This window comes from Lichenostomus cassidix, unplaced genomic scaffold (genome assembly GCF_008360975.1).
Source record: "Lichenostomus cassidix isolate B80296 unplaced genomic scaffold, HeHo_3.0 HiC_scaffold_35, whole genome shotgun sequence".
Taxonomy (NCBI): Eukaryota; Metazoa; Chordata; class Aves; order Passeriformes; family Meliphagidae; genus Lichenostomus; species Lichenostomus cassidix.
The window spans coordinates 28,494-50,959 of NW_028147256.1; the positions used below are offsets into that span (position 1 = coordinate 28,494).

Sequence of the window (22,466 nt, forward strand, 5' to 3'; positions counted from 1 at the left end):
TTATTTGGGATTTCCCTGTGTTTATTTGGGATTCTCCCAGTGGGTTTTTTGGGATTCTCCCAGTTTTTTGGGGTTTTTTTGGGATTTTCTCACCTCTCACATCCCAAATTTTCCCATTTCTCCCCCGCCAGACGTGGTGTTCTTCATTTACCTCTACCAGTGGGTGGGTTTGTTTTGGGATTTTCCAGGGTTTATTTGGGATTTCCCTGTGTTTATTTGGGATTCTCCCAGTGGGTTTTTTCCTAGTTTTTTGGGGTTTTTTTGGGATTTTCTCACCTCTCACATCCCAAATTTTCCCATTTCTCCCCCGCCAGACGTGATGTTCTTCATTTACCTCTACCAGTATGGAATCAAAATGGGGTTTTTTTGGGATACTCCTGTTTTTTGGGGGATTTTCATGGGGTTTTTTTGGGATTTTCCTGGGTTTTCTTTGGGATTCTCTCATTTTTTTTGGATTTTCCTGTGTTTATTTGGGATTTTCCCGGGGGATTTTTTGGGATTTTCCCACCTTTCACCTCCCAAATTCCCAATTTCTCACCTCCCAAATTTTCCCATTTCTCCCCCTGCCAGACGTGGTGTTCTTCATTTACCTCAACCAGCGGGTGGGTTTGTTTTGGGATTTTCCCATTTATTTGGGATTTCCCTGTGTTTATTTGGGATTCTCCCAGTGGGTTTTTTGGGGATTTTCCCAGTTTTTTGGGGTTTTTTGGGGATTTTCTCACCTCTCACATCCCAAATTTTTCTATTTCTCTCCCCCCAGATGGGATGTTCTTCATTTACCTCTACCAGTATGGAATCAAAATGGGGTTTTTTTGGGATTCTCCCGGGTTTATTTGGGATTTTCCTGGGGTTTTTTGGGGATCTTCCCAGTTTTTTGGGGTTTTTTGGGGATTTTCTCACCTCTCACCATCCCAAATTTTCTCCCCCCAGACATGATGTTCTTCATTTACCTCTACCAGTATGGAATCAAAATGGGGTTTTTTTGGGATACTCCTGTTTTTTGGGGGATTTTCATGGGGTTTTTTTGGGATTTTCCTGGGTTTTCTTTGGGATTCTCTCATTTTTTTGGGATTTTCCCGTGTTTATTCGGGATTTTCCCGGGGGTTTTTTTGGGATTTTCCCACCTCTCACCTCCCAAATTCCCAATTTCTCACCTCCCAAATTTTCCCATTTCTCTCCCCCGCCAGACGTGGTGTTCTTCATTTACCTCTACCAGCGCTGGATCTACCGCGTCGACCCGACGCGCGTCAACGAGTTCGGCGGCACCGGCGAGTCCCCCCAGCCCCCCCTGGGCTGCTCCCCTGAGCCCACAGCGCTGCCCACAGGACCACCCAGCCCCCAGCAGAAACCCTCGCAGGACAAAAAGAAGGATTAACCCCCCAAAATCCCCGGAAATTCCCGGAATTTTCCGGAATTTTCCAGAAATTTCCGGAAATCGGCGGAAATTCCCAGCGAGTCGCGGTTTTCCGACTCCGCGCGGGAAGCGGCGGCGAGCTCGGGGCGCTCGGGGTGATTTCCTCTCCCGGATTTTTTTTCCCCACCCCGGGAAATCCCCGGAAATTTCCAGAATTTTCCGGAAATCGTCGGAAATTTCCAGAAATCGGCGGAAATTCCTGGCGAGTCATGGTTTTCCGGGAAGCGGCGGCAAGCTTGGGGCGCTCGGGGGAATTTCCTCTCTCTGATTTTTTTTCCCCACCCCGGGAAATTCCCGGAAATCCGCGGAAATTTCCAGAAATCGGCGGACCCACCCCGGGAAATCCCCGGAATTTTCCAGAAATTTCCGGAAATCGGCGGAAATTCCCGGCGAGTCACGGTTTTCCGACTCCGCGCGGGAAGCGGCGGCGAGCTCGGGGCGCTCGGGGGGATTTCCTCTCCCAGATTTTTTTCCTCACCCCGGGAAATCCCTGGAAATTTCCCAAAATCCCTGGAAATCTCCGGAAATTTCCAGAATTTTCCGGAAATCAGCGGAAATTCCTGGCGAGTCGCGGTTTTCCGGCTCCGCGCGGGAAGCGGCGGCGAGCTCGGGGCGCTCGGGGTGATCTCCTCTCCCAGATTTTTTTCCCCACCCCGGGAAATCCCCGGAAATCCGCGGAAATTTCCAGAAATCGGCAGACCCACCCTGGGAAATCCCCGGAATTTTCCAGAATTTTCCGGAAATCGGCGGAAATTCCTAGCGAGTCGCGGTTTTCCGACTCCGCGCGGGAAGTGGCGGCGAGCTCGGGGCACTCGGGGTGATCTCCTCTCCCAGATTTTTTTTCCCCACCCCGTGTTTATTTCTCGGCCGCCCCGGGATGGTTTTTGGGGTCGCGGGGTCGTCGTCACCCCGTCCCGACCCCGCCGACGTCCCCGCCGACGTCACCGCCGCGATGTCACCGCCGATGTCACCTCCCCGTCGTGCTCCATCCATCCCATTGTGCCGCTGTGCTAGGAAAAGTGTCCACGGAGCGCCTCGTCCATAAAGAGCTGATTCACCCCAAAAAAATCCCAAATTCCTGACTCGGCTGCGGCTCTGCCTTTTGGGGTTTTCATGGGGTTTTGGGGGGTTTTGGGGTTTTGGTGGGTTTGGGGTTTTGCTGTTTTTTTGGGGTTTTGGTGGGTTTTGGGGTTTTCCTGCTGTTTGGGGTTTTCCTGCTGTTTGGGGTTTTTTGGGGTTTTGCTGGTTTTGGGGTTTTCCTGGTTTTTGGGGTTTTGGGGTTTAGTGGGTTTTGGGGTTTAGTGGGTTTTGGGGTTTTCCTGGGTTTTTTGGGGTTTTGGGGTTTTGCTGGTTTTTGGAGTTTTTCTGGGTTTTGGGGTTTTCATGGGGTTTTGGTGGGTTTTGGTGGGTTTTGGGGTTTTGCTGTTTTTTGGGGTTTTGGTGGTTTTTGGGGTTTTGCTGGTTTTTGGTGTTTTGCTGGGTTTTGGGGTTTTGGTGGGTTTTGGGGTTTTCCTGATGTTTGGGGTTTTTTGGGGTTTTGGTGGTTTTGGGGTTTTCCTGGTTTTTGGGTTTTGGTGGTTTTTGGGGTTTTCCTGCTGTTTGGGGTTTTTTGGGGTTTTGGTGGTTTTTTGGGTTTTGGTGGTTTTTGGGGTTTTGGGGTTTAGTGGGTTTTGGGGTTTTCCTGGGTTTTTTGGGGTTTTGGGGTTTTGCTGGTTTTTGGAGTTTTTCTGGGTTTTGGGGTTTTTGCTGCTTTTATTTGGGGTTTTCCTGTTTTTTTGGGGGGTTTTCCTGGGTTTTGGGGTTTTCTCACTTTTTCGGGGGTTCTGCTGTTTTTTTGGGGTTTTCCTGGTTTTTGGGGTTTTCCTGGTTTTTGGGGGTTTTGGTGGGTTTTGGGGTTTTTGTGGGTTTTGGGGTTTTCGTGGGGTTTTGGGGTTTTGGTGGTTTTGGGGTTTTGGTAGGTTTTGGAGTTTTCCTGGTTTTTGGGGTTTTGGTAGTTTTTGGGGTTTTGGTGGTTTTTGGGGTTTTTGCTGCTTTTATTTGGGGTTTTCCTGGTTTTTTTGGGGTTTTGCTGGTTTTTGGGGTTTTGCTGGTTTTTTTTGGGGTTTTCTCACTTTTATTGGGGGATTTTCTCACTTTTGTTTTCGGGTTTTCTCGCTTTTTTTTGGGTTTTCTCACTTTTTTGGGGGTTTTCCTGCCTTTTGGGGTTTTCCTGGTTTTTTGGGGTTTTGCTGGTTTTTGGGATTTTGGTGGGTTTTGGGGTTTTCCTGGTTTTTTTGGTGTTTTGCTGGGTTTTGGGGTTTGCCTGGTTTTTTGGGGTTTTCTCACTTTTTTTGGGGGGGTTCCTGGGTTTTGGGGTTTTGCTGCTTTTATTTGGGGTTTTCTCGCTTTTTTGGGGGTTTTCTCGCTTTTATTTGGGTTTTCTCGCTTTTTTTTCGGTGGGTTCTACTTGGGTGGAGGCCAAATTTGGGGATTCTGTGGGGATTTTGGGGCCTCTCCCCTTTTAGGGTTTCCCTGCCTCTTTTAGGGTTTTCCCTCTAGTTTGGGGGGTTTCCTGCTTTTTTGGGGTTTTCTTGCTTTTTTTGGGATTTTCTGGTTTTTGGGGTTTTCTCACTTTTTTTTGGGGTGGGTTCTGCCTGGGTGGAGCCTAAATTTTGGGGTTCTGGGGGGGATTTTGGGGGTCCCTTGGATTTCTGGGGTGGGAGGTCTCGGGGTCTCGGTAATGGGGAGGGGTTTCAAGGGGATCCCCTGATCCTGGTAATTGGGGGTGGTCCCGGTAATGAGGAGGGGTCTGGGGGTCTCGGTAATGGGGAGGGGTCTCGGAAAGGGGGATCCCATTGGTCCTGGTAATTGGGGGTGGTCCCGGTAATGGGGAGGGGTCTCAGGGGTCCCGGTAATGGGATGGGGTCTCGGTAATGGGAGGGGTCTCAGGGGTCCCGGTAATGGGGAGGGTCGGGGGCTCGGTAATGGGAGGGGTCTCAGAGGGGATTCTCCTGATCCCGGTAATTGGGGGGTGGTCGCGGTAACAGGGAGGGGCCTCGGAAAGGGGGTCCCGGTAATGGGAGGGGTCTCGGGGAATCCCGGTAATTGGGGGGTGGTCCCGGTAATGGGGAGGGGTCTCGGAAAAGGGGGATCTCATTGATCCCGGTAATTGGGGGTGGTCAGCGGTAATGAGGAGGGGTCTCAGGGGTCCCGGTAGCGGATGGTCTCGGTAATGGGGAGGGGTCTCAGTGGTCCCGGTAACGGGGAGGGGTCTCGGGGGTCTCGGTGAGGGGGAGGGGTCTCGGTAAGGGGTCCCGGTAATTGGGGGTGGTCCCGGTAACAGGGAGGGGTCTCGGAAGGGGATCCCCTGATCCCGGTAATTGGGGGTGGTCCCGGTAATGGGGAGGTCTCGAAATGGGGGATCCCATTAATCCCGGTAATTGGGGGTGGTCCCGGTAATGGGGAGGGTCTCAGGGGTCCGGTAATGGGAGGGGTCTTGGGGGTCTCGGTAATGGGGAGGGGTCTTGGTAATGGGGAGGGGTCTCAAAAAGGGGGGAATCCCATTAATCTCGGTAATTGGGGGGTGGTCCCGGTAATGGGGAGGGGTCTCGGGGGTCCCGGTAATGGGATGCGGTCTCGGTAATGGGGAGGGGTCTGGGGGGGTCTCGGTAATGGGGAGGGGTCTCGGGGTGGTCCCGGTAATTGGGGGGTGTCCCGGTAATGGGGAGGGGTCTCGGAAAGGGGGTCCCAGTAATGGGGAGGGGTCTCGGGGGTCCCGGGGCTCCTCCCCGCTGTTAGGTTGGGGTCCATCCCGGGCTCGGGGGTCTCTCGGGGTCTCTCGGGGTCTCAGGGGTCTCTCGGAGCTCTCGGGGGTCTCTCGGAGCTCTCGGGGGTCTCTCGGGGGTCTCTCGGAGCTCTCGGGGGTCTCTCGGGTCTCTCAGGGTCTCTCGGAGGTCTCTCGGGGCTCTCGGGGGTCTCAGGGTCTCTCGGAGCTCTCGGGGTCTCGGGAGTTTTCCCGCCAATTCGGGACCCCCGGGGGGGGTCTCGGGAGTTTTCCCGCCAATTCGGGACCCCCGGGGGGGGTCTCGGGAGGTTTCCCGCCAATTCGGGACCCCCGGGGGGGTCTCGGGAGTTTTCCCGCCAATTCGGGACCCCCGGGGGGGTCTCGGGAGGTTTCCCGCCAATTCGGGACCCCCGGGGGGTGTCTCGGGAGGTTTCCCGCCAATTCGGGACCCCCGGGGGGTCTCGGGAGGTTTCCCGCCAATTCGGGACCCCCGCGGCTCTCCCCTCCCGTCGGTCACGTGGCTCCCCCACCCGCCCACCCCTCCGGCCACGTGCCCCGCGCAGGCCACGCCCCCTCACGTGTCCCAGCACCCGCCCGGGGGCCGCACGTGGCGCGCGGGGGGTCACGTGACCGGCGGCGGGAGAGACGATTGGTTGGTGGCGCCGTCGATCAAGCGCGGGGGGTGGGGTCATGGGCGGGGCTTCGTGAGGGGAGCGGATTCGTGAGGGGCGGGGCTTCTCCCTCAGAGCGGGGAGCGGGAGCGGTCGGGAGCGGATCGGGATTGATCGGGATTGATCGGGATTGATCGGGATCGGGATCGGGATCGGATCGGGATCGGGATCACCGGGACCGGAGCCCCCGATCGGTACCGGAGCGCCGTGACCGCGATCGGAACCCCCTGAGCGAGACCGAAACCCCGGGAGCGGAGCCTTCTGACCGGAGCCCCCGATCAGAACCGGGACCTGAGCCCCTCAGCAGAACCGGGATCGGAGCCCCCTGACCGGAGCCCCTCATCAGAACCGGGACCGGAGCCCTCTGACCGTGATCGGAGCCCCCTGACCGGAGCCCTCTGTCCACGAGCGGAGCCCTCTGACCGGAGCTCCCCGATCAGAACCGGGATCGGAACCCCCTGCCCGGGATCGGAACCTCCTGACCGGGACCGGAGCCCCTCATCAGAACCGGGACCGGAGCCCCCTGCCCGTTACCGGGAGCCCCTGCCCGGGATCGGAACCGGGACGGGAGCCCCCTGCCCGTTACCGGGAACCCCTGCCCGGGATCGGAACCGGGACCGGAGCCCCCTGCCCGTTACTGGGAGCCCCTGCCAGGGACCGGAGCCCCCTGGGCGGCAGCGGCACCGGAGCCGGTCAGGTGCGGGGTTGGGGGGACAGGAGGGGACTTGGGGGGATTTGGGGACAAGTGACAGTGAGGGGGAAAGGGAGGACACGGGGATTTGGGGACAAGTGACAGTGCGGGAAATAGGGAGGACACGGGATTTGGGGACAAGTGACACTGAGGGGGAAATAGGGGGGACACGGGGATTTGGGGACAAGTGACAGTGCGGGAAATAGGGAGGACGCGGGGATTTGGGGACAAGTGACAGTGCAGGGGAAATAGGGGGGACACGGGGATTTGGGGACAAGCGACACTGGGGATGCAGGGACACGGCGGGGGCCACAAGACCCCCCTCATCCCCAGCCTGCTGTCCCCTGCTGTCCCCAACACCCCCAGGGTCCTCCTGTCCCCCCGATGCCGGACGAGTCGGGGGTGGCCCCGGAGTCCCCCCTGTCCCCAAAAGTGACCCGACGTCCGCCGGGCAGCGACTCGGAGCAGGATTCTGGCTTTTCGGGTAGGTGGGGGGCGGAGCCCGGCCCGGGGGTCCCTGTCCCTGTCCCGGGGGTCCCTGTCCCTGTCCCGCGGGTCCCTGTCCCCTGTCCCTGTCCCGGGGGTCCCTGACCCCTGTCCCGGGTGTCCCTGTCCCCTGTCCCGGGGGTCCCTGTCCCTGTCCCGCGGGTACCTGTCCCTGTCCCGGGGTCCCTGGCATTGTCCCCGTGTCCCAGACCTTGTCCCGGGGGTCCCTGTCCCGTGGGTCCCTGTCCCCTGTCCTGGGGGTCCCTGTCCCAGTGTCCCTGTCCCCTGTCCCAGTGTCCCTGTCCCCTGTCCCGGGGGTCCCTGGCTCTGTCCCGGGGGTCCCTGTCCCTGTCCCGGTCTCACCCCGCCCCGGCAGATTGCAGCTCGGAGCCCCTGGGCAGGTGCGAGGGGACAGACCCGGAGGAGCCACCCGGCCCTGGCGACAGCCGCGGGACACACCTGGGGCTCACCTGGCTCGGCCACGGCCTGCCGGGGCCGCAGGTAAGCGGGATCGGTACCGGGATGATCCGAATTCCCGTGGATCCGGTACCGGGATTCTCCAAATCCCCATGGTTCCGGTACCGGGGGGGTCCGGATCCTCATGGATCTGACACCGGAATGACCCAAATCCCCATGGTTCCGGTACCGGGATGTTCTGGATCCTCATGGTTCCGGTACCGGGATTCTCCAAATCCTCATGGTTCCGGTACCGGGATGTTCCAAATCCCCGCGGATCTGTCCCCAGTCCCTCTGTCCCCGGTCTCTCCGTCCCCGGACCATCCCGTCCCCGGACCATCCCGTCCCGTGTCCCTTCTGTCCCCGGTCCCTTCTGTCCCCGGTCTCTCCCGTCCCCAGTCCCTCTGTCCCCTGTCCCTCCTGTCCCTCCTGTCCCTTCTGTCCCCAGTCCCTCCCGTCCCCGCTTCCTCCCGTCCCCGGTCACTTCTGTCCCCAATCCCTCCTGTCCCTCCTGTCCCTTCTGTCCCCAGTCCCTCCCGTCCCCGCTCCCTCCAGTCCCCGGTCCCTCCTGTCCCCTGTCCATCCCGTCCCGTGTCCCTTCTCTCCCCGGTACCTCCTGTCCCGGTACCTCCCGTCCCCTGTCCCTCCTGTCCCCAGTCTCTCTGTCCCCGCTCCCTCCTGTCCCTGGTCCCGTCTGTCCCCGGTCCATCCCGTCCCCAGTCCCTCCTGTCCCCTGTCCCTCCCGTCCCCGGTCCCTCCATCCCCTGTCCCTCCTGTCCCCGGACCATCCCGTCCCCTGTCCCTCCTGTCCCCAATCCCTCCATCCCCGGTCCCTCCTGTCCCCTGTCCCTCCATCCCCGGTCCCTCCTGTCCCCAATCCCTCCTGTCCCCTGTCCCTCCTGTCCCCTCCCGCAGTCCCGCTGACCTCCCTCCGTCCCTCCCGCAGCCCGCGGCGACCTCTCGCCATCCTCACCCGCCGCCCCCCGCCGCCGCTGTCCCCCGTCCGGAGGAGCCGCGACATCAGTGCCACCACCCCCGCGGTGTCCCCGCCGAGCTGTCCCCTCGCGGGCTGTCCCCGCCACAGTGCCACCACCCCCGCGGTGTCCCCGCCGAGCTGTCCCCTGCTGGGCTGTCCCCGCCACAGTGCCACCACCCCCGCGGTGTCCCCGCCGAGCTGTCCCCTCGCGGGCTGTCCCCGCGACATCAGTGCCACCACCCCCGCGGTGTCCCCGCCGAGCTGTCCCCTCGCGGGCTGTCCCCGCGGCCGGGCGGGGCGCTGCTGGCGGCGCTGGCGCTGCGCACCGGAGCTCTGCTCCGCCACAACCGGCGCGCGCAGCGCGACATCGCCACCCTGCGCCGCCACACGCGCCTGCTGGCCCGCGCCACCCGCCACCCCCGCCTGTGGCCAAGCCTGTGTCCCCTCCTGTGTCCCCTCCTGGCCCCCGGTGGCCCCGCGGGACCCTCCGGAGGTGGCCGGGAGCCCCCCGCGTGTGGGGAGGGGGCGGAATAAAGAGGTGGCAGCCATGTGGCTTCTGGGTGAGTTTTGGTGGCTTTTGGGGTGGCCGGTGGGGTCTTGTCACCTCCCTCTGGTGGCTTTTGGGGTGGCCGGTGGGGTCTTGTCGCCTCCCTCTGGTGGCTTCTGGGGTCCCCCGTGTGTCCTGGCTTGGTGGCACCCGCGACGCTGTGGCCGACTTGTCCCTCTGGTGGTCTTCGGCGTCCCCGCCGTGTCGCTGTCCTTGCGCCTCTGGTGGCCCTTGGGGTCCCCGAGGTGTCCCCAAGTTCCTCTGCCACCATGTCTATGTGTCTCTGGTGTCCCCTGGGGTCCCCAATGTGTCCCCAAGTTCCCCCCACTGCGCCTCTGGTGGCTCTTGGGGTCCCCAGTGTGTCCCCAAGTTCTCCCCCACCGTGTCTTTGTGTCTCTGGTGGCCCCTGGGGTCCCCAATGTGTCCCCAAGTTCTTCCCCACCGTGTCTCTGGTGGCCCCTGCGGTCCCCAGTGTGTCCCCGATGTGTCCCCAAGTTCCTCCCACCATGTCTCCGGTGTCCCCTGGGGTGTCCCCTGTCGCTGTGGTGGCCTTTGGGACCCCCTGGGTGTCCCCAATGTCCCCCTCTGTCCCCTCCTCACCCCCCGTGTCCCCAGGGTCCCTCGCGCTGCCACATCCGGGACCCTCGGGGACTCCCCGGGCTGTCACTGTCACCCGGGTGGGCGTGGCCACGTGGGCGTGGTCTTTGGGAAAAGCCGCGCCAGCTCCGTTTGATTGACAGCTCAATCCCCCAATCAGAAGGGAGGAGGGAGGGCGCGGTCAGAGGCCACGCCTCTTCCGTGTCACCGGGGCGCGCGCGGGACACAAAACCGGCACCGGGACCCCAAAACCGGGACCCCAAACCCGACACCGGGAGCCCAAAGCCGACACCGGGACACCGAAACCGGCACCGGGACCCAAAAACCGAGACCGAAAAACCGGGATCCCAAAACCGAGACCGGGACCCCAAAACCGAAACCGGGACCCAAACCGGGACCCCAAAACCGGAACCGGGACCCCAAAACCGACACCGGGACACCGAAACCGACACCGGTACTCCAAAACCGACACCGGGATCCAAACCGGGACCCCAAAACCGACACCGGGACACCGAAACCGACACCGGGACCCCAAAACCGAAACCGGGACCCAAACCGGGACTCCAACCGGCACCGGGACCCCAAACCCGACACCGGGACCCAAAACCGAGACCGGGACCCCAAAACCAAGACCAGGACACCGAAACCGAGACCGGGACCCCAAAACCGACACCGGGACACCAAAACCGAGACCGGGACCCCAAAACCGAGACCGGGACCCCAAAACCGACACCAGGACACCGAGACCGACACCCCGAAGCCAAAACCGGGACCCCAAAACCGACACCGGGACCCCAGACCCGACACCGGGACCCCAAACCGGAACCGGGACCCAAACCGGGACCTCCAAACCGACACCGGGACCCCAAAGCCGCCCCCAGCCCCCGCCATGGACCCAGACCCGGATCCTCCCCCCGGAGCCTCACCGGAACCGGAACCGGTACCGGAGGGGAAGCGGCGCCGTTTCACCGTGCGACACGAGGGTCCCGACGAGCCCCCGGTACCGGCGGTGGCGGGAGGGTGACACCGGGAGGGGACCGGGGAGGGACAAAAGGGTGACATCCGTGTCGCCGCGGGTGACCGGAGCTGTCCGCTGTCGCCGCCAGGTGGCCGTGTCGCTGTTCCGAGCCTCCGCCGCTCCCCCGGTTCCGGTACCGGTACCGGTACCGAGCGGTTCCGTTTCCTACGCCGAGTTCGTGGTGAGCAGCGGGAGGAACCCGCCGGGAGCTGTCGCGATATGCGGCGATCGCGATCGGGATCGGGACCGGGAGCAGAACCGGGATCGGGATGAGAACCGGGATGAGAACCGGGACCGGGATGAGAACCGGGACCGGTATCGCGATATCGCCCCCACCGGGACATCCCCGGCACTCCCCCCGCCGCCCCTCCCGGCCGGCGCCGATCGCGACAGGGAGGAGGATCGCGACAGGGAGCGGAGCCGGGAGGTGCCGCCGCTGCCGGTGGTCAAACCGGGAGCCAAGAGCAGCAGCATCATCGTCAGCCCGCGGCAGGTGGGTGGGGCTGTGTCGCGACATGGGGGGTGGGTGTGGCCCTCTATATCGTGGGGTTCGGGGTCATGTCGCGACATGGGGGGTTTCCTGGCCCCCGAAATGGGGGGGGTTCAGTCTCATATCGCGACATGGAGGGTTTCTAGCCCCCGAAATCGCGGGGTTCACTCTCATATCATGATATGGGGGGGTCTGACCTCCTATATCGCGGGGTTCACTCTCATATTGCGACATGGGGAGGTTTTCTGACCCCCAATATTGCAGGGTTCACTCTCATATCGCGACATGGGAGGTTTCCTGCCCCCCTATATCGCGACGTTCACACTCATATCGTGACATAGGGGGGTTTTCTAGACTCCAACATCGCGGGGTTCACTCTCATATCGCGACATGGAGGTTTTTTCTGACCCCTATATCGCGACGTTCACTCTCGTGTCGTGACATGGAGGGTTTTCTAGCCCCCTATATCGCGACGCTCACTCTCATATCGTGACATGGAGGTTTTTTCTGACCCCCTATATCGCGACGCTCACTCTCATATCACGACATGGGGGGGTTTCCTAGACCCCAGTATCGTGGGGTTTGGTGTCATATCGTGACATGAAGGGTTTTCTGCCCCCCTATATCGCGACACTCACCCTCATATCGCGACATGGGGGGGTTTCCTGACCCCCTAAATCGTGGGGTTCACTCTCATGTCGCGACATGGGGGGGTTTCCTGCCCCCGAAATCACGACGCTCACTCTCATATCACGACATGGAGGTTTTTCCTGACCCCTATATCGCGACGCTCACTCTCATATCACAACATGGGGGGTTTCCTAGACCCCAGTATCGTGGGGTTCGGTGTCATATCGCGACATGGAGGGTTTCCTGCCCCCATATATCGCGACACTCACCCTCATATCGCGACATGGGGGGGTTTCCTGACCCCCTATATCACGGGGTTCACTCTCATATTGCGACATAGGGGGTTTTCTGACCCCCTATATTGCGACGCTCACTCTCCTGTCGTGACATGGAGGGTTCTCTGACCCCCTATATCATGGGGTTCACTCTCATATCGCGACATGGGGGGGTTTCCTGACCCCCTAAATCGTGGGGTTCACTCTCATATAGTGACATGGGGGGTTTTCTGACCCCTCTATCGCGACATTCGCTCTCATATCGCGACATGGAGGTTTTTTCTGCCCCCCTATATCGCGACGCTCGCTCTCCTGTCGCGACATGGGGGGTTTCCTAGACCCCAGTATCATGGGGTTCGGTGTCATATCGCGACATGGGGGGTTTTTTTCTGCCCCCTATATCACGACATTCACTCTCATGTCGCGACATGGGGAGGTTTCCTAGACCCCAATATCGTGGGGTTTGGTGTCATATCGCGACATGGGGGGGGTTTCCTGGACCCCTATATCATGACACTCACTCTCCTGTCGCGACATGGGGTTTCCTGTCCCCCTATATTGTGACGCTCGCTCTCCTGTCGCGACATGGCCCCTCGGGTGACACTCCTGTCCCCAGCGCGGCAATCCGGTGCTGAAGTTCATCCGCAACGTCCCCTGGGAGTTTGGGGACATCGTCCCCGACTACGTCCTGGGCCAGAGCAGCTGCGCCCTCTTCCTCAGGTGAGTGTCCCCAGGTGTGTCACCAGGTGTCCCCAAGGTGTCCCCAGGTGTCCCCAGGTGTCACTGTCACCCCCAGGTGTCCCCAAGGTCCCCCCCAAGTGCCCCCAGGTGTCCCCTCAGTGTCACTGTCAGTGTCCCCAGGTGCCCGCAGGTGTCCCCAGGTGTCCCCAAGGTGTCCCCAGGTGGTGTCCCCAAGTGTCACTGTCACCCCCAGGTGTCCCTAGGTGTCCCCAGGGTCCCCTCAGTGTCACTGTCACCCCCAGGTGTCCCCAAGGTGTCCCCTCAGTGTCCCCAGGTGTCCCCAGGGGTCCCCAGGTGTGTCCCCAGGTGTCCCCAGGTGTGTCACCAGGTGTCCCCAAGGTCCCCTCAGTGTCACTGTCACCCCCAGCTGTCCCCAGGTGTCCCCAAGGTGTCCCCAGGTGTGTCCCCAAGGTGTCACTGTCGGTGTCCCCAGGTGTCCCCAGGTGTGTCACCAGGTGTCACTGTCACCCCCAGGTGTCCCCAGGTGTCCCCAGGTGTATCCCCAGGTGTCCCCAGGTGTCACTGTCACCCCCAGGTGTCCCCAAGGTGTCCCCAGGTGTGCCCCCAGGTGTCCCCAGGTGTCACTGTCACCCCCAGATGTCCCCAGGTGTCCTCTCAGTGTCACTGTCAGTGTCACTGTCAGTGTCACTGTCAGTGTCCCCAGCTGTCCCCAGTGTCCCCTCAGTGTCCCTCGCTGTCCCCAGCCTCAGGTATCACCACTGTCAGTGTCCCCAGGTGTCCCCAGCTGTCCCCTCAGTGTCCCTGTCAGTGTCCCCAGGTGTCCCCAGTGTCCCCTCAGTGTCCCTCGCTGTCCCCAGCCTCAGGTATCACCACTGTCAGTGTCACTGTCAGTGTCCCCAGCTGTCCCCAGCTGTCCCCTCAGTGTCCCTGTCCCCAGCCTCAGGTATCACCACTGTCAGTGTCCCCAGCTGTCCCCAGCTGTCCCCTCAGTGTCCCTCGCTGTCCCCAGCCTCAGGTATCACCAGCTGCACCCTGACTACATCCACGAGCGACTCAGGACTCTGGGCAGGAGCTTCGGCCTGCAGGTGCTGCTGCTGCAGGTGGACGTGGTGAGGTGGCACTGTCCTTGTCACTGTCACTGTCATTGTCACTGTCATTGTCATTGTCACTGTCATTGTCACTGTCACCCCATCGTCACCGCTGTATGCCCGCCGTTCCTGTCCCCTCCCTGTCCTGATCCAGGTGTCACTGCTGCAGGTGGACATGGTGAGGTGGCACTGGTACTGTCACTGTCATTGTCACTGTTACTGTCCCTGTCCCTGTCATTGTCACTGTCACCTCGTCATCACCGCTGTGTGCTCGTCGTTCCTGTCACCTTGCTGTCCTCGTGTCCCTCCATTCCTGTCCCCTCCCTGTCCTGATCCAGGTGTCACTGCTGCAGGTGGACGTGGTGAGGTGGCATTGTCATTGTCACTGTCACTGTCATTGTCACTGTCACTGTCACTGTCCCCGAGTTGGTTTTGTCACTCTGTGTCCCCTCGCTCTGCTGTCCCTCTGTCCTTCTGTCCCCCTGTTGCCATCCCCATCCTCTCACCCATCCCTGGTCCCTGTCCCCTCAATGTCCCCTCACCTGTCCCCTCAATGTCCCCACAGAAGGATCCCCACCTGTCCCCTCAATGTCCCCTCCCCTGTCCCCTCACCCTGTCCCCTCAATGTCCCCTCACCTGTCCCCTCAATGTCCCCTCCCCTGTCCCCTCACCCTGTCCCTGTCCCCTCACCTGTCCCTGTCCCCTCACTGTCCCCTCTGTCCCCACAGAAGGATCCCCACCAGGCTCTCAAGGACCTGGCCAAGGTTTGTCTCCTCACCGACTGCACCCTCCTGGTGGCCTGGAGGTAACGCCTGTCCCTTTGTCCCCTTTGTCCCCTGCCACCCCTGGCTGTCCCCAGTGTCCCCAAATGTCCCCAATGTCCCCGCAGCCCCGAGGAGGCCGGCAGGTACCTGGAGACCTTCAAATCCTACGAGCAGAAACCAGCAGATCTCCTCAAGGAGCGCGTGGAGCACGACTTCCTGTCCCGGGTCGGTGTCCCCAAGTGTCCCCAGCTGTCCCCTCCCCTCCAGCGCTGTCCCCTGACCCCCCATTGTCACCCCCCAGGTGACAGACTGCCTGACCAGCGTCAAATCTGTCAACAAAACCGACTCCCTGAGCCTGCTCAGCACCTTCGGGGTGAGTGACACTTGGGGACATTGTGCCACCCTCGGGGACATGTCCCCAACCCCCTGTGACCCCCCCGAGCCTGTCACCCTGATGTCACCTCCCTGCAGTCGCTGGCGGCTGTGGTGGGAGCGTCCCGGGAGGATCTGTCCCTCTGTCCCGGCGTGGGACCCCAAAAGGTGAGTGACAGTGACACTGGGGACGTTGGGGACAGAGGGGACATTGGGGACAGAGGGGACACGTGTCATCCTCCTGTCCCTTTGTCCCCAACCAGGCCAAGCGACTGTTCGATGTGCTGCACGAGCCTTTCCTCAAGAGCCCGCCGTGAGCAAAACACCCCCAAAATTAAAAATAAAATAAAAATAAAAATAAAAATTGTGATTTTTTATAATGAATGACAGTCCTTGGTGACAAAGGTGACACTCAGAAAAACATCCCGAAAATTAAAATAAAAATAAAAATAAAACTTTAAAAAAAATTCTGATTTTTTATACTAAATGCCAGTCCTTGGTGACAAAGGTGACACTCGGCAAAACCACCCTGAAAATTAAAATTAAATAAAAAATTCTGATTTTTTTATACTAAATGCCACTCCTTGGTGACAAAAGTGACACTTGGCAAAACCACCCCGAAAATTAAAATTAAAATAAAAATTAAAATAAAAATTCTGATTTTTCATACTAAATGCCAGTCCTTGGTGACAAAGGTGACACTCGGAAAAACCACCCCGAAAATTAAAATTAAAAAAAAATTCTGATTTTTTATAAGTGACAGTTGTTGGTGACAAAGGTGACACTTGGCAAAACCACCCCGAAAATTAAAATAAAAAATTGTGATTTTTTTATACTAAATGCCAGTCCTTGGTGACAAAGGTGACACTTGGCAAAACCACCCCGAAAATTAAAATTAAAATAAAAATTTTTTTTTAAATTGTCATTTTTTATACTAAATGACATTCCTTGGTGACAAAGGTGACACTCGGCAAAACCACCCCGAAAATTAAAATAAATTTTTTTTTTAAAATTCGGTTTTTTATACTAAATGCCAGTCCTTGGTGACAAAGGTGACACTCAGCAAAACCACCCCGAAAATTAAAATTAAAATTAAAATTTTTTTTTAAATTGTCATTTTTTATACTAAATGCCAGTCCTTGGTGACAAAGGTGACACTCAGCAAAACCACCCCGAAAATTAAAATAAAAATAAAAATTAAAATAAAAATAAAAAATTCCATTTTTTATCCTAAATGCCAGTCCTTGGTGACAAAGGTGACACTTGGCAAAACCACCCTGAAAATTAAAATAAAATTTTTTTTAAAAATTCGGTTTTTTATAATAAATGACAGTCCTTGGTGACAAAGGTGACACTTCGCAAAACCACCCTGAAAATTAAAATAAAAATAAAAAATTCCATTTTTTTATCCTAAATGCCAGTCCTTGGTGACAAAGGTGACACTTGGCAAAACCACCCCGAAAATAAAAATAAAAATAAAAATTAAAATAAAAATTCCGATTTTTTATCCTAAATGCCAGTCCTTGGTGACAAAGGTGACATCCACTGTCACTCCTCCTCCTCTCGCTTCTGCTTCTTCTTCTTCTTCTTCCTCTTGGCCACCTCGCCCTCCTCGGGGGCCACCAGGGGGGACACTGTCCCCTCCCCGGGCTCTGTCCCCACGGCTGGCACTGTCCCCAGCGCTGTCCCCGTGTCCCCCGGTGCCACCAGCTGCGCTGTCACCTTCGCCTTCTTCCTCCTCCTCCTCCTCTCGGGTGACACGGGGACAGCGGGGGGGTGGCCGAAGCTGCGGGTGATGGTCAGTGACCCCCGCAGGGGGGTGGCACAGCCCAGGGACCCCTCGGGGGGGACAGGGGACAGCAGCAGGGGACAGTCCCCTCCCGCCGGGCCGCCCCGCAGCACGTAGAGCTTCGGGTCACTGTTGTCGCTGTCGTTGTCATTGTCACCGCGGGTCTGCAGCCGCTCGAGGCCATCCAGGGGCACGGCGCAGCCCTCCAGGCTGGGAGGGTGGCATTGTCATTGTCATTGTCACCGCGCGGTGACAGCGTGACACCCCGGAATGTGACCCGAGCCCCGCGTTGTCACCTCCACCACAATGCCCCCCCGTGTCACTGTCCCCTCCCATGTTGTCACTGTCCCCCCAGTGCCACCGTGCCCCCCATTGTCATTGTCCCCCCGTGTCCCATGTTGTCATTGTCCTCAATGCCACCATGTCCCCCCCATGTCACTGTCCCCCCATTGTCATTGTCCCCCCGTGTCCCTGTCCCCCCCACGTTGTCACTGTCCCCCCAGTGCCACCTCATTGTCACTGTCCCCCCTTGTCACTGTCCCCATGACCCTGTCCCCCCTCCCGTTGTCATTGTCCCCCCAATGCCACCGTGATCCCATGTCACTGTCCCCATTGTCATTGTCCCCCTCATTGTCACTGTCCCACCAATGCCACCATGCCCCCACCATTGTCACTGTCCCCCTGTCCCAGTGCCCCCATTGTCATTGTCTCCCCATGTCCCTCGTTGTCTGTCCCCCAATGCCACTGTGCCCACCCTATTGTAACTGTCCCCATGTCCCTGTCCCCCATTGTCACTGTCCACCAATGCCTGCCCCCGCCATGTCACTGTCCCCCATGTCCCTGTCCCCACCATGTCACTGTCCCCCCACTGTCACTGTCCCCCCATTGTCACTGTCCCCATGTCACTGTCCCCCCAATGCCACCATGCCCCCATGTCTCCCGTCCCCCCTCCATTGTCATTGTCCCCCCATTGTCACTGTCCACCAATGCCAACATGCCCCACGCCATTGTCACTGTCCCCCTGTCCTTGCCCCATTGTCATTGTCTCCCCATGTCCCACGTTGTCACTGTCCCCCCAATGCCACTGTGCCCACCCTATTGTCACTGTCCCCCCCATGTCCCTGTCCCCCCATTGTCACTGTCCCACCAATGCCACCGTGCCCCCGCCATTGTTACTGTCCCCATGCCCCTGTCCCCACCATGTCACTGTCCCACTGTCACTGTCCGCCTACTGTCACTGTCCCCCCATTGTCACTGTCCCCCATGTCACTGTCCCCCCAATGCCACCATGCCCCCCATGGCCCTGTCCCCCCCATTGTCCCTGTCCCCCCATTGTCCCTGTCCCCCCAACGCCCCCCTGTCCCCCCCAATGCCACCGTGTCCCCCGTTGTCACCTGCGGGGACAGAAGTCGGCGGGGGCGCGGATCAGCCACAGCTCGCTGCAGGGACCGCCCAGGGTGACACTGCCTGTCACCGCCTGGAACTCGGGGGGACACTGGAACCGCAGCGGGCCTGGGGACACGCGGGTCACCTCAGGGTCACCCCAGGGCCACCCCAGGGTCACCCCAGGGTCACCTCAGGGTCACTCCCACGGTCACCCCAGAGTCACCTCAGGGCCACCCCGGGGCCACCCCAGGGCCACCTCAGGGTCACCTCAGGGCCACCTCAGGGTCACCCCAGGGTCGCCCCCAGAGTCACCCCCACGGTCACCCCAGGGTCACCTCAGGGCCACCCCAGGGTCGCCCCCCAGAGTCACCCCCAGAGTCACCTCAGGGCCACCCCCACGGTCACCCCAGGGTCACCCCCAGGGTCACCTCAGGGTCACCCCAGGGCCACCCCCAGGGTCACCCCAGGGTCACCTCAGGGTCACCTCAGGGTCACCTCAGGGTCACCCCCAGGGTCGCCCCCAGAGTCACCCCCACGGTCACCCCAGGGTCACCTCAGGGTCACCTCAGGGCCACCCCCACGGTCACCCCAGAGTCACCCCAGGGTCACCCCCAGGCCATTCCTGTCTCCCCCAATGTCCCCCCCGTGTCCCCCCAGACGCTTCCATGTCCCCGATGTCCCCCTGTGTCCCCAATGATCCCATGTCTCCAATGTCCCCCCCATGTCCCCAGTGTCCCCCCGTGTCCCCAATGTCCCCCTAAATCCCCCAGTCCCCCCAATGTCCCCCCCATGTCCCCAAATGTCCCCAAAATCCCCAACATCCCCAATGTCCCCAATATCCCAAATGTTCCCAAAGTCCCCTCCGTCTCCCCAATGTCCCCCCATGTCCCCCAGTCCCCAATGTCCCCCCATGTCCCTCCGTGTCCCCAATGTGCCCCAGACCCCATGTCCCCAATGTCCCCCAGACCCTCCAATGTCCCCAGTGTCCCCGAAGTCCCCAACATCCCCAATGTCCCCAGACCCTCAATGTCCCCTCCGTGTCCCCATTTTCCTGCGTCCCCAGTGTCCCCATGTCCCCCAGACCCCCAATGTCCCCCGTGTCCCCAATGTCCCCAGACCCCCCAATGTCCCCATGTCCCCCGTGTCCCCCAATGTCCCTCCCCTGTCCCCCCAGTGTCCCCCAGACCTCCCTGTCCCCAATGTCTCCCCGTGTCCCCCGTGTCCCCAATGTCCCCCGTGCACCCAATGTCCCCCAGACTCCCCGTGTCCCCAATGTCCCCAATATCCCCAAGGTCCCAAACGTCCCCTAATATCCCCCGTGTCCCCCACATCCCCCGTGTCCCCAATGTCCCCAGACCCCCCAATGTCCCTTGCCCCCAGACCCCCCCAATGTCCCCCCTGTCCCCCCCATCCCCCTCACCCTCCATGCCGCCGCCTCGTGCCCGCCTGGCTCCTCCCCCCGTCCCGCGGCGCACTTGGTACAGTCCGGGGCGGGGCCAGGGGGCGTGGCTATGCAAATAACCCTCCCGGCCGCTTCCTTAAATGGGCATGGGCGTGGCCTGGCGGCGGGTGGCATTTAAAGGTACAGCGACCCCGCTCCGGGGGGACCCGGGGGGCGAACCGGGGGGCAACCGGGGGGCAAACGGGGCTCGCAGGGGGGTCGGGGGGCTGCGGAAGGGCGGGGCGGAGGTTTTGAGGGGGGGTCCGGGTTGCGGCGGGCTCCCGGCGTGCACCGGGACGGGACGGGGCGGGGGCGTGGCGGGGAGGAGCCGGAGCTGCAGGTAGGGGGTGGGGGAGGAATTTGGGGGGCGCGACCCCCCCCCGTGGGAGCGGAGACCCCCCCGTGGGAACGGAGACCCCCCCGTGGGAACGGAGACCCCCCCGTGGGGGTTCCGAGTGGTTCCCGTGGGACCCCCGTGGGACACGGAGCGTTCCCGTGGGACCACCCCGAAAGATCCGAGTGGTTCCCGTGGGACCCCCCCGTGGGACCCCCAGTGGGACCCCCCCGTGGGACACCCCCGGCACCCAAATCCCCCCCGTGGGACCCCCGGTGGGATCCGCCCATCCCCCCTCCTTTGGGATCTTCCCAACCCCCCCCTCCTCCCCATTCCCGGGACCTTGACCCCCCCCGTGGGAACCTCGGACCCCCCCCGTGGGACCCCCGAACCCCCCCGTGGGACCCCCGAACCCCCCCGTGGGACCCTCGGACCCCCCCGTGGGAACCCCGGGCTCCCCCCGTGGGATCTGCTCCTCCTCCGTGGGATTTCTCCCATTTTTAGGATCCTTTCTGACCCCCCCCGGTGGGATTTCCCCCTTTTTTAGGATCTCTGTAGGATCCGCGACCCCCCCGTGGAGATCTGCCCCTCCTCCGTGGGTTTCCCCCTTTTTCGGATCCTTTCTGCCCCTCTTCCGTGGGATTTCCCCCTTTTTAGGATCCTTTTCCCGTGGGATTTCTCCATTTTTAGGATCTCTGTGGGATCCGCGACCCTCCCGGTGGGATTTCCCCCTTTTTTAGGATCCTCTTCCCGTGGGATTTTCCCCCTTTTTAGGATCTCTGTGGGATCCGCGACCCTCCTGGTGGGGTTTTCCCCCCTTTTTAGGACCCTCTCCGCCACCCCCCGTGGGATTCGTCTCCCGTGGGATCCTCTTCCCTTGGGATTTTCCCCCTTTTTAGGATCTCTGTAGGATCCGCGACCCCCGCGGTGGGATTTCCCCCATTTTTAGGATCCTTTCCCGGTGGGATTTCCCCCTTTTTAGGATCTCTGTGGGATCCGCGACCCCCCCGGTGGGTTTTCTCCCCTTTTTCGGATCATCTCCACGCGGGATCTGCTCCCCCTCCGTGGGATTCATCTCCTGTGGGATTCGCGACCCCCACGGTGGGATTTCCCCCCTTTTTCGCATCCTCTCCCGGTGGGATTTTCCCCCTTTTTCGGACCCTTTCCGCCCCCGCCGTGGGATTTCCCCCCTTTTTAGGATCTCTGTGGGATCCACGACCTCCCCGTGGGATTTCCCCCCTTTTTCGGATCCTCTCCCGTGGGATTTCTCCCCTTTTTTAGGATCCCCTCCCGGTGGGATTTCCCCCATTTTCGGACCCTTCCCGCCCCCCGTGGGATTCGTCTCCCGTGGGATCCACGACCCCCCCGTGGGATTTCCCCCTTTTTAGGATCCTCTTCCCTTGGGATTTTCCCCCTTTTTAGGATCTCTGTAGGATCCGTGACCCCCCGGTGGGATTTTCCCCCCATTTTCGGACCCTTCCCGCCCCTCCTCCGTGGGATTCGTCTCCCGTGGGTCCCGCCCCTCCCCGTGGGATTTCCCCCCTATTTCGGATCCTCTTCCCGTGGGATTTCTCCCATTTTTCGGATCCTTTCCGCCCCGCCGGTGGGATTTCTCCCCTTTTTCGGATCCTCCCCCCGGTGGGATTTCTCTCATTTTTCGCATCCTCTCCCGGTGGGATTTCCCCCCATTTTCGGCTCCTTCCCGCCCCCCCCCGTGGGATCGGTCTCCCGTGGGTCCCGCCCCCCCCCCCGTGGGCCTGCCCCCCACCCCCGGTACCCCGGGGCGCAGGGTGGGGCTCCTTCCCTCCTTCCCTCCCTCCCCCCGCGCCTCCCCCGCGTGACCCAGCGCTCTGGAATTGGGCGGAGAGGCCGCGGGGACGCGACACCGGGATCTACCGGGATCTACCGGGACCCCCAGGGACCCCCCAGGTACCCATCGGGACCCACCGGGACCCCCCAGGGACCCCCCAGGTACCCATCGGGACCCCCCAGGTACCCATCGGGACCCACCGGGACCCCCCAAATACCCACCGGGACCCCCCAGGTACTCATCGGGACCCACCGGGACCCACCGGGACATTCCCACACCCACCGGGACTCCACCGGGACCCCCCAGGTACCCACCGGGACCCTCCAGAACCCTCCCCGGAATCCACCGAGACCTACCGGGACCCCACCGGGACCCCACCGGGATCCCCCAGGTACTCACCGAGACCCCCAGAACCTACCGGGGCCCCCCAGGTATCCATCGGGACCCACCGGAACCCTCCCCGGAATCCACCGGGACCTATCGGGACCACCCCGGAATCCACCGGGACCCCCCAGGCACTCACCGGGACCCCCTAGGTACCCACCGGGACCTACCGGCAGCCACCGGGACCCCACCGGGACCCCCTAGGTACTCATCGGGACCCCCCAGAACCCATCGGGACCCCCCAGGTACTCATCGGGACCCCCTAGGTACCCACCGGGACCCCACCGGGACCCACCAGGGACCCACCGGGACCCCCCAGGCACTCACCGGGACCCCACCGGGATCTATTGGGACCCCCCAGCACCCACCGGAACCCCCAGGT

General features: G+C 60.8%; 3 protein-coding genes and 2 long non-coding RNA genes across 7 annotated transcripts in view; 4 read left to right on the forward strand and 1 right to left on the reverse strand.

Moving 5' to 3' along the window:
* LOC146423949 (putative lipid scramblase CLPTM1) overlaps positions 1 to 1,725 on the forward strand; it is a 28,353-nt gene extending 26,628 nt beyond the window's left edge. The window contains exon 9 of the mRNA XM_085044039.1: positions 1,188 to 1,725. Coding sequence (XP_084900165.1) covers positions 1,188 to 1,375 — 188 coding nt within the window. The 3' untranslated portion in view covers positions 1,376 to 1,725. The remainder of the gene's footprint in view (positions 1 to 1,187) is intronic.
* Positions 1,726 to 6,872: 5,147 nt separating this feature from the next.
* Positions 6,873 to 15,496, forward strand: LOC146423950 (DNA excision repair protein ERCC-1-like). 3 transcript variants are annotated; one of them, XM_085043970.1, is made up of 11 exons: positions 6,873 to 7,023; positions 7,402 to 7,526; positions 10,708 to 11,112; positions 12,631 to 12,734; positions 13,726 to 13,825; positions 14,533 to 14,609; positions 14,694 to 14,793; positions 14,870 to 14,941; positions 15,040 to 15,108; positions 15,204 to 15,345; positions 15,449 to 15,496. In XM_085043970.1, the coding sequence occupies exons 1-10, from the start codon at positions 6,924 to 6,926 to the stop codon at positions 15,255 to 15,257; spliced, it is 1,206 nt and encodes a 401-aa protein (XP_084900096.1). In that variant the 5' UTR covers positions 6,873 to 6,923; the 3' UTR covers positions 15,258 to 15,345; positions 15,449 to 15,496. The 3 variants fall into 3 exon arrangements, with proteins under 3 accessions (XP_084900096.1, XP_084900099.1, XP_084900097.1); XM_085043973.1 differs by having other exon boundaries at positions 13,726 to 13,801; XM_085043971.1 differs by having other exon boundaries at positions 13,732 to 13,825.
* Positions 11,803 to 12,524, forward strand: LOC146423951 (uncharacterized). The gene is made up of 3 exons (XR_014847150.1): positions 11,803 to 11,977; positions 12,134 to 12,239; positions 12,451 to 12,524. It is a non-coding gene; the product is annotated as an uncharacterized LOC146423951 (long non-coding RNA).
* A 232-nt stretch (positions 15,497 to 15,728) lies between the features above and the next one.
* LOC146423952 (uncharacterized) lies at positions 15,729 to 16,436 on the forward strand. The gene is made up of 2 exons (XR_014847149.1): positions 15,729 to 16,288; positions 16,377 to 16,436. It is a non-coding gene; the product is annotated as an uncharacterized LOC146423952 (long non-coding RNA).
* LOC146423953 (DNA-directed RNA polymerase I subunit RPA34-like) lies at positions 16,423 to 19,637 on the reverse strand. The gene is made up of 3 exons (XM_085043974.1): positions 19,536 to 19,637; positions 18,124 to 18,241; positions 16,423 to 16,939 (listed from the first exon to the last, which is right to left on the reverse strand). The coding sequence occupies exons 1-3, from the start codon at positions 19,540 to 19,542 to the stop codon at positions 16,489 to 16,491; spliced, it is 576 nt and encodes a 191-aa protein (XP_084900100.1). The 5' UTR covers positions 19,543 to 19,637; the 3' UTR covers positions 16,423 to 16,488.
* Between the last annotated feature and the right edge of the window lie 2,829 nt (positions 19,638 to 22,466).

Bases quoted from the DNA above. Each gene is read 5' to 3' on its own strand.
- LOC146423950 (XM_085043970.1), top strand. From the start codon at position 6,924: ATGCCGGACGAGTCGGGGGTGGCCCCGGAGTCCCCCCTGTCCCCAAAA. The intron at 12,735-13,725 runs GTGAGTGTCCCC...CGCTGTCCCCAG, and splicing joins AGCTGCGCCCTCTTCCTCAG to CCTCAGGTATCACCAGCTGC. The intron at 13,826-14,532 runs GTGAGGTGGCAC...CTGTCCCCACAG, and splicing joins TGCTGCTGCAGGTGGACGTG to AAGGATCCCCACCAGGCTCT.
- LOC146423953 (XM_085043974.1), bottom strand. The intron at 16,940-18,123 runs GTGACAACGGGG...CCACCCTCCCAG, and splicing joins GCCGACTTCTGTCCCCGCAG to CCTGGAGGGCTGCGCCGTGC.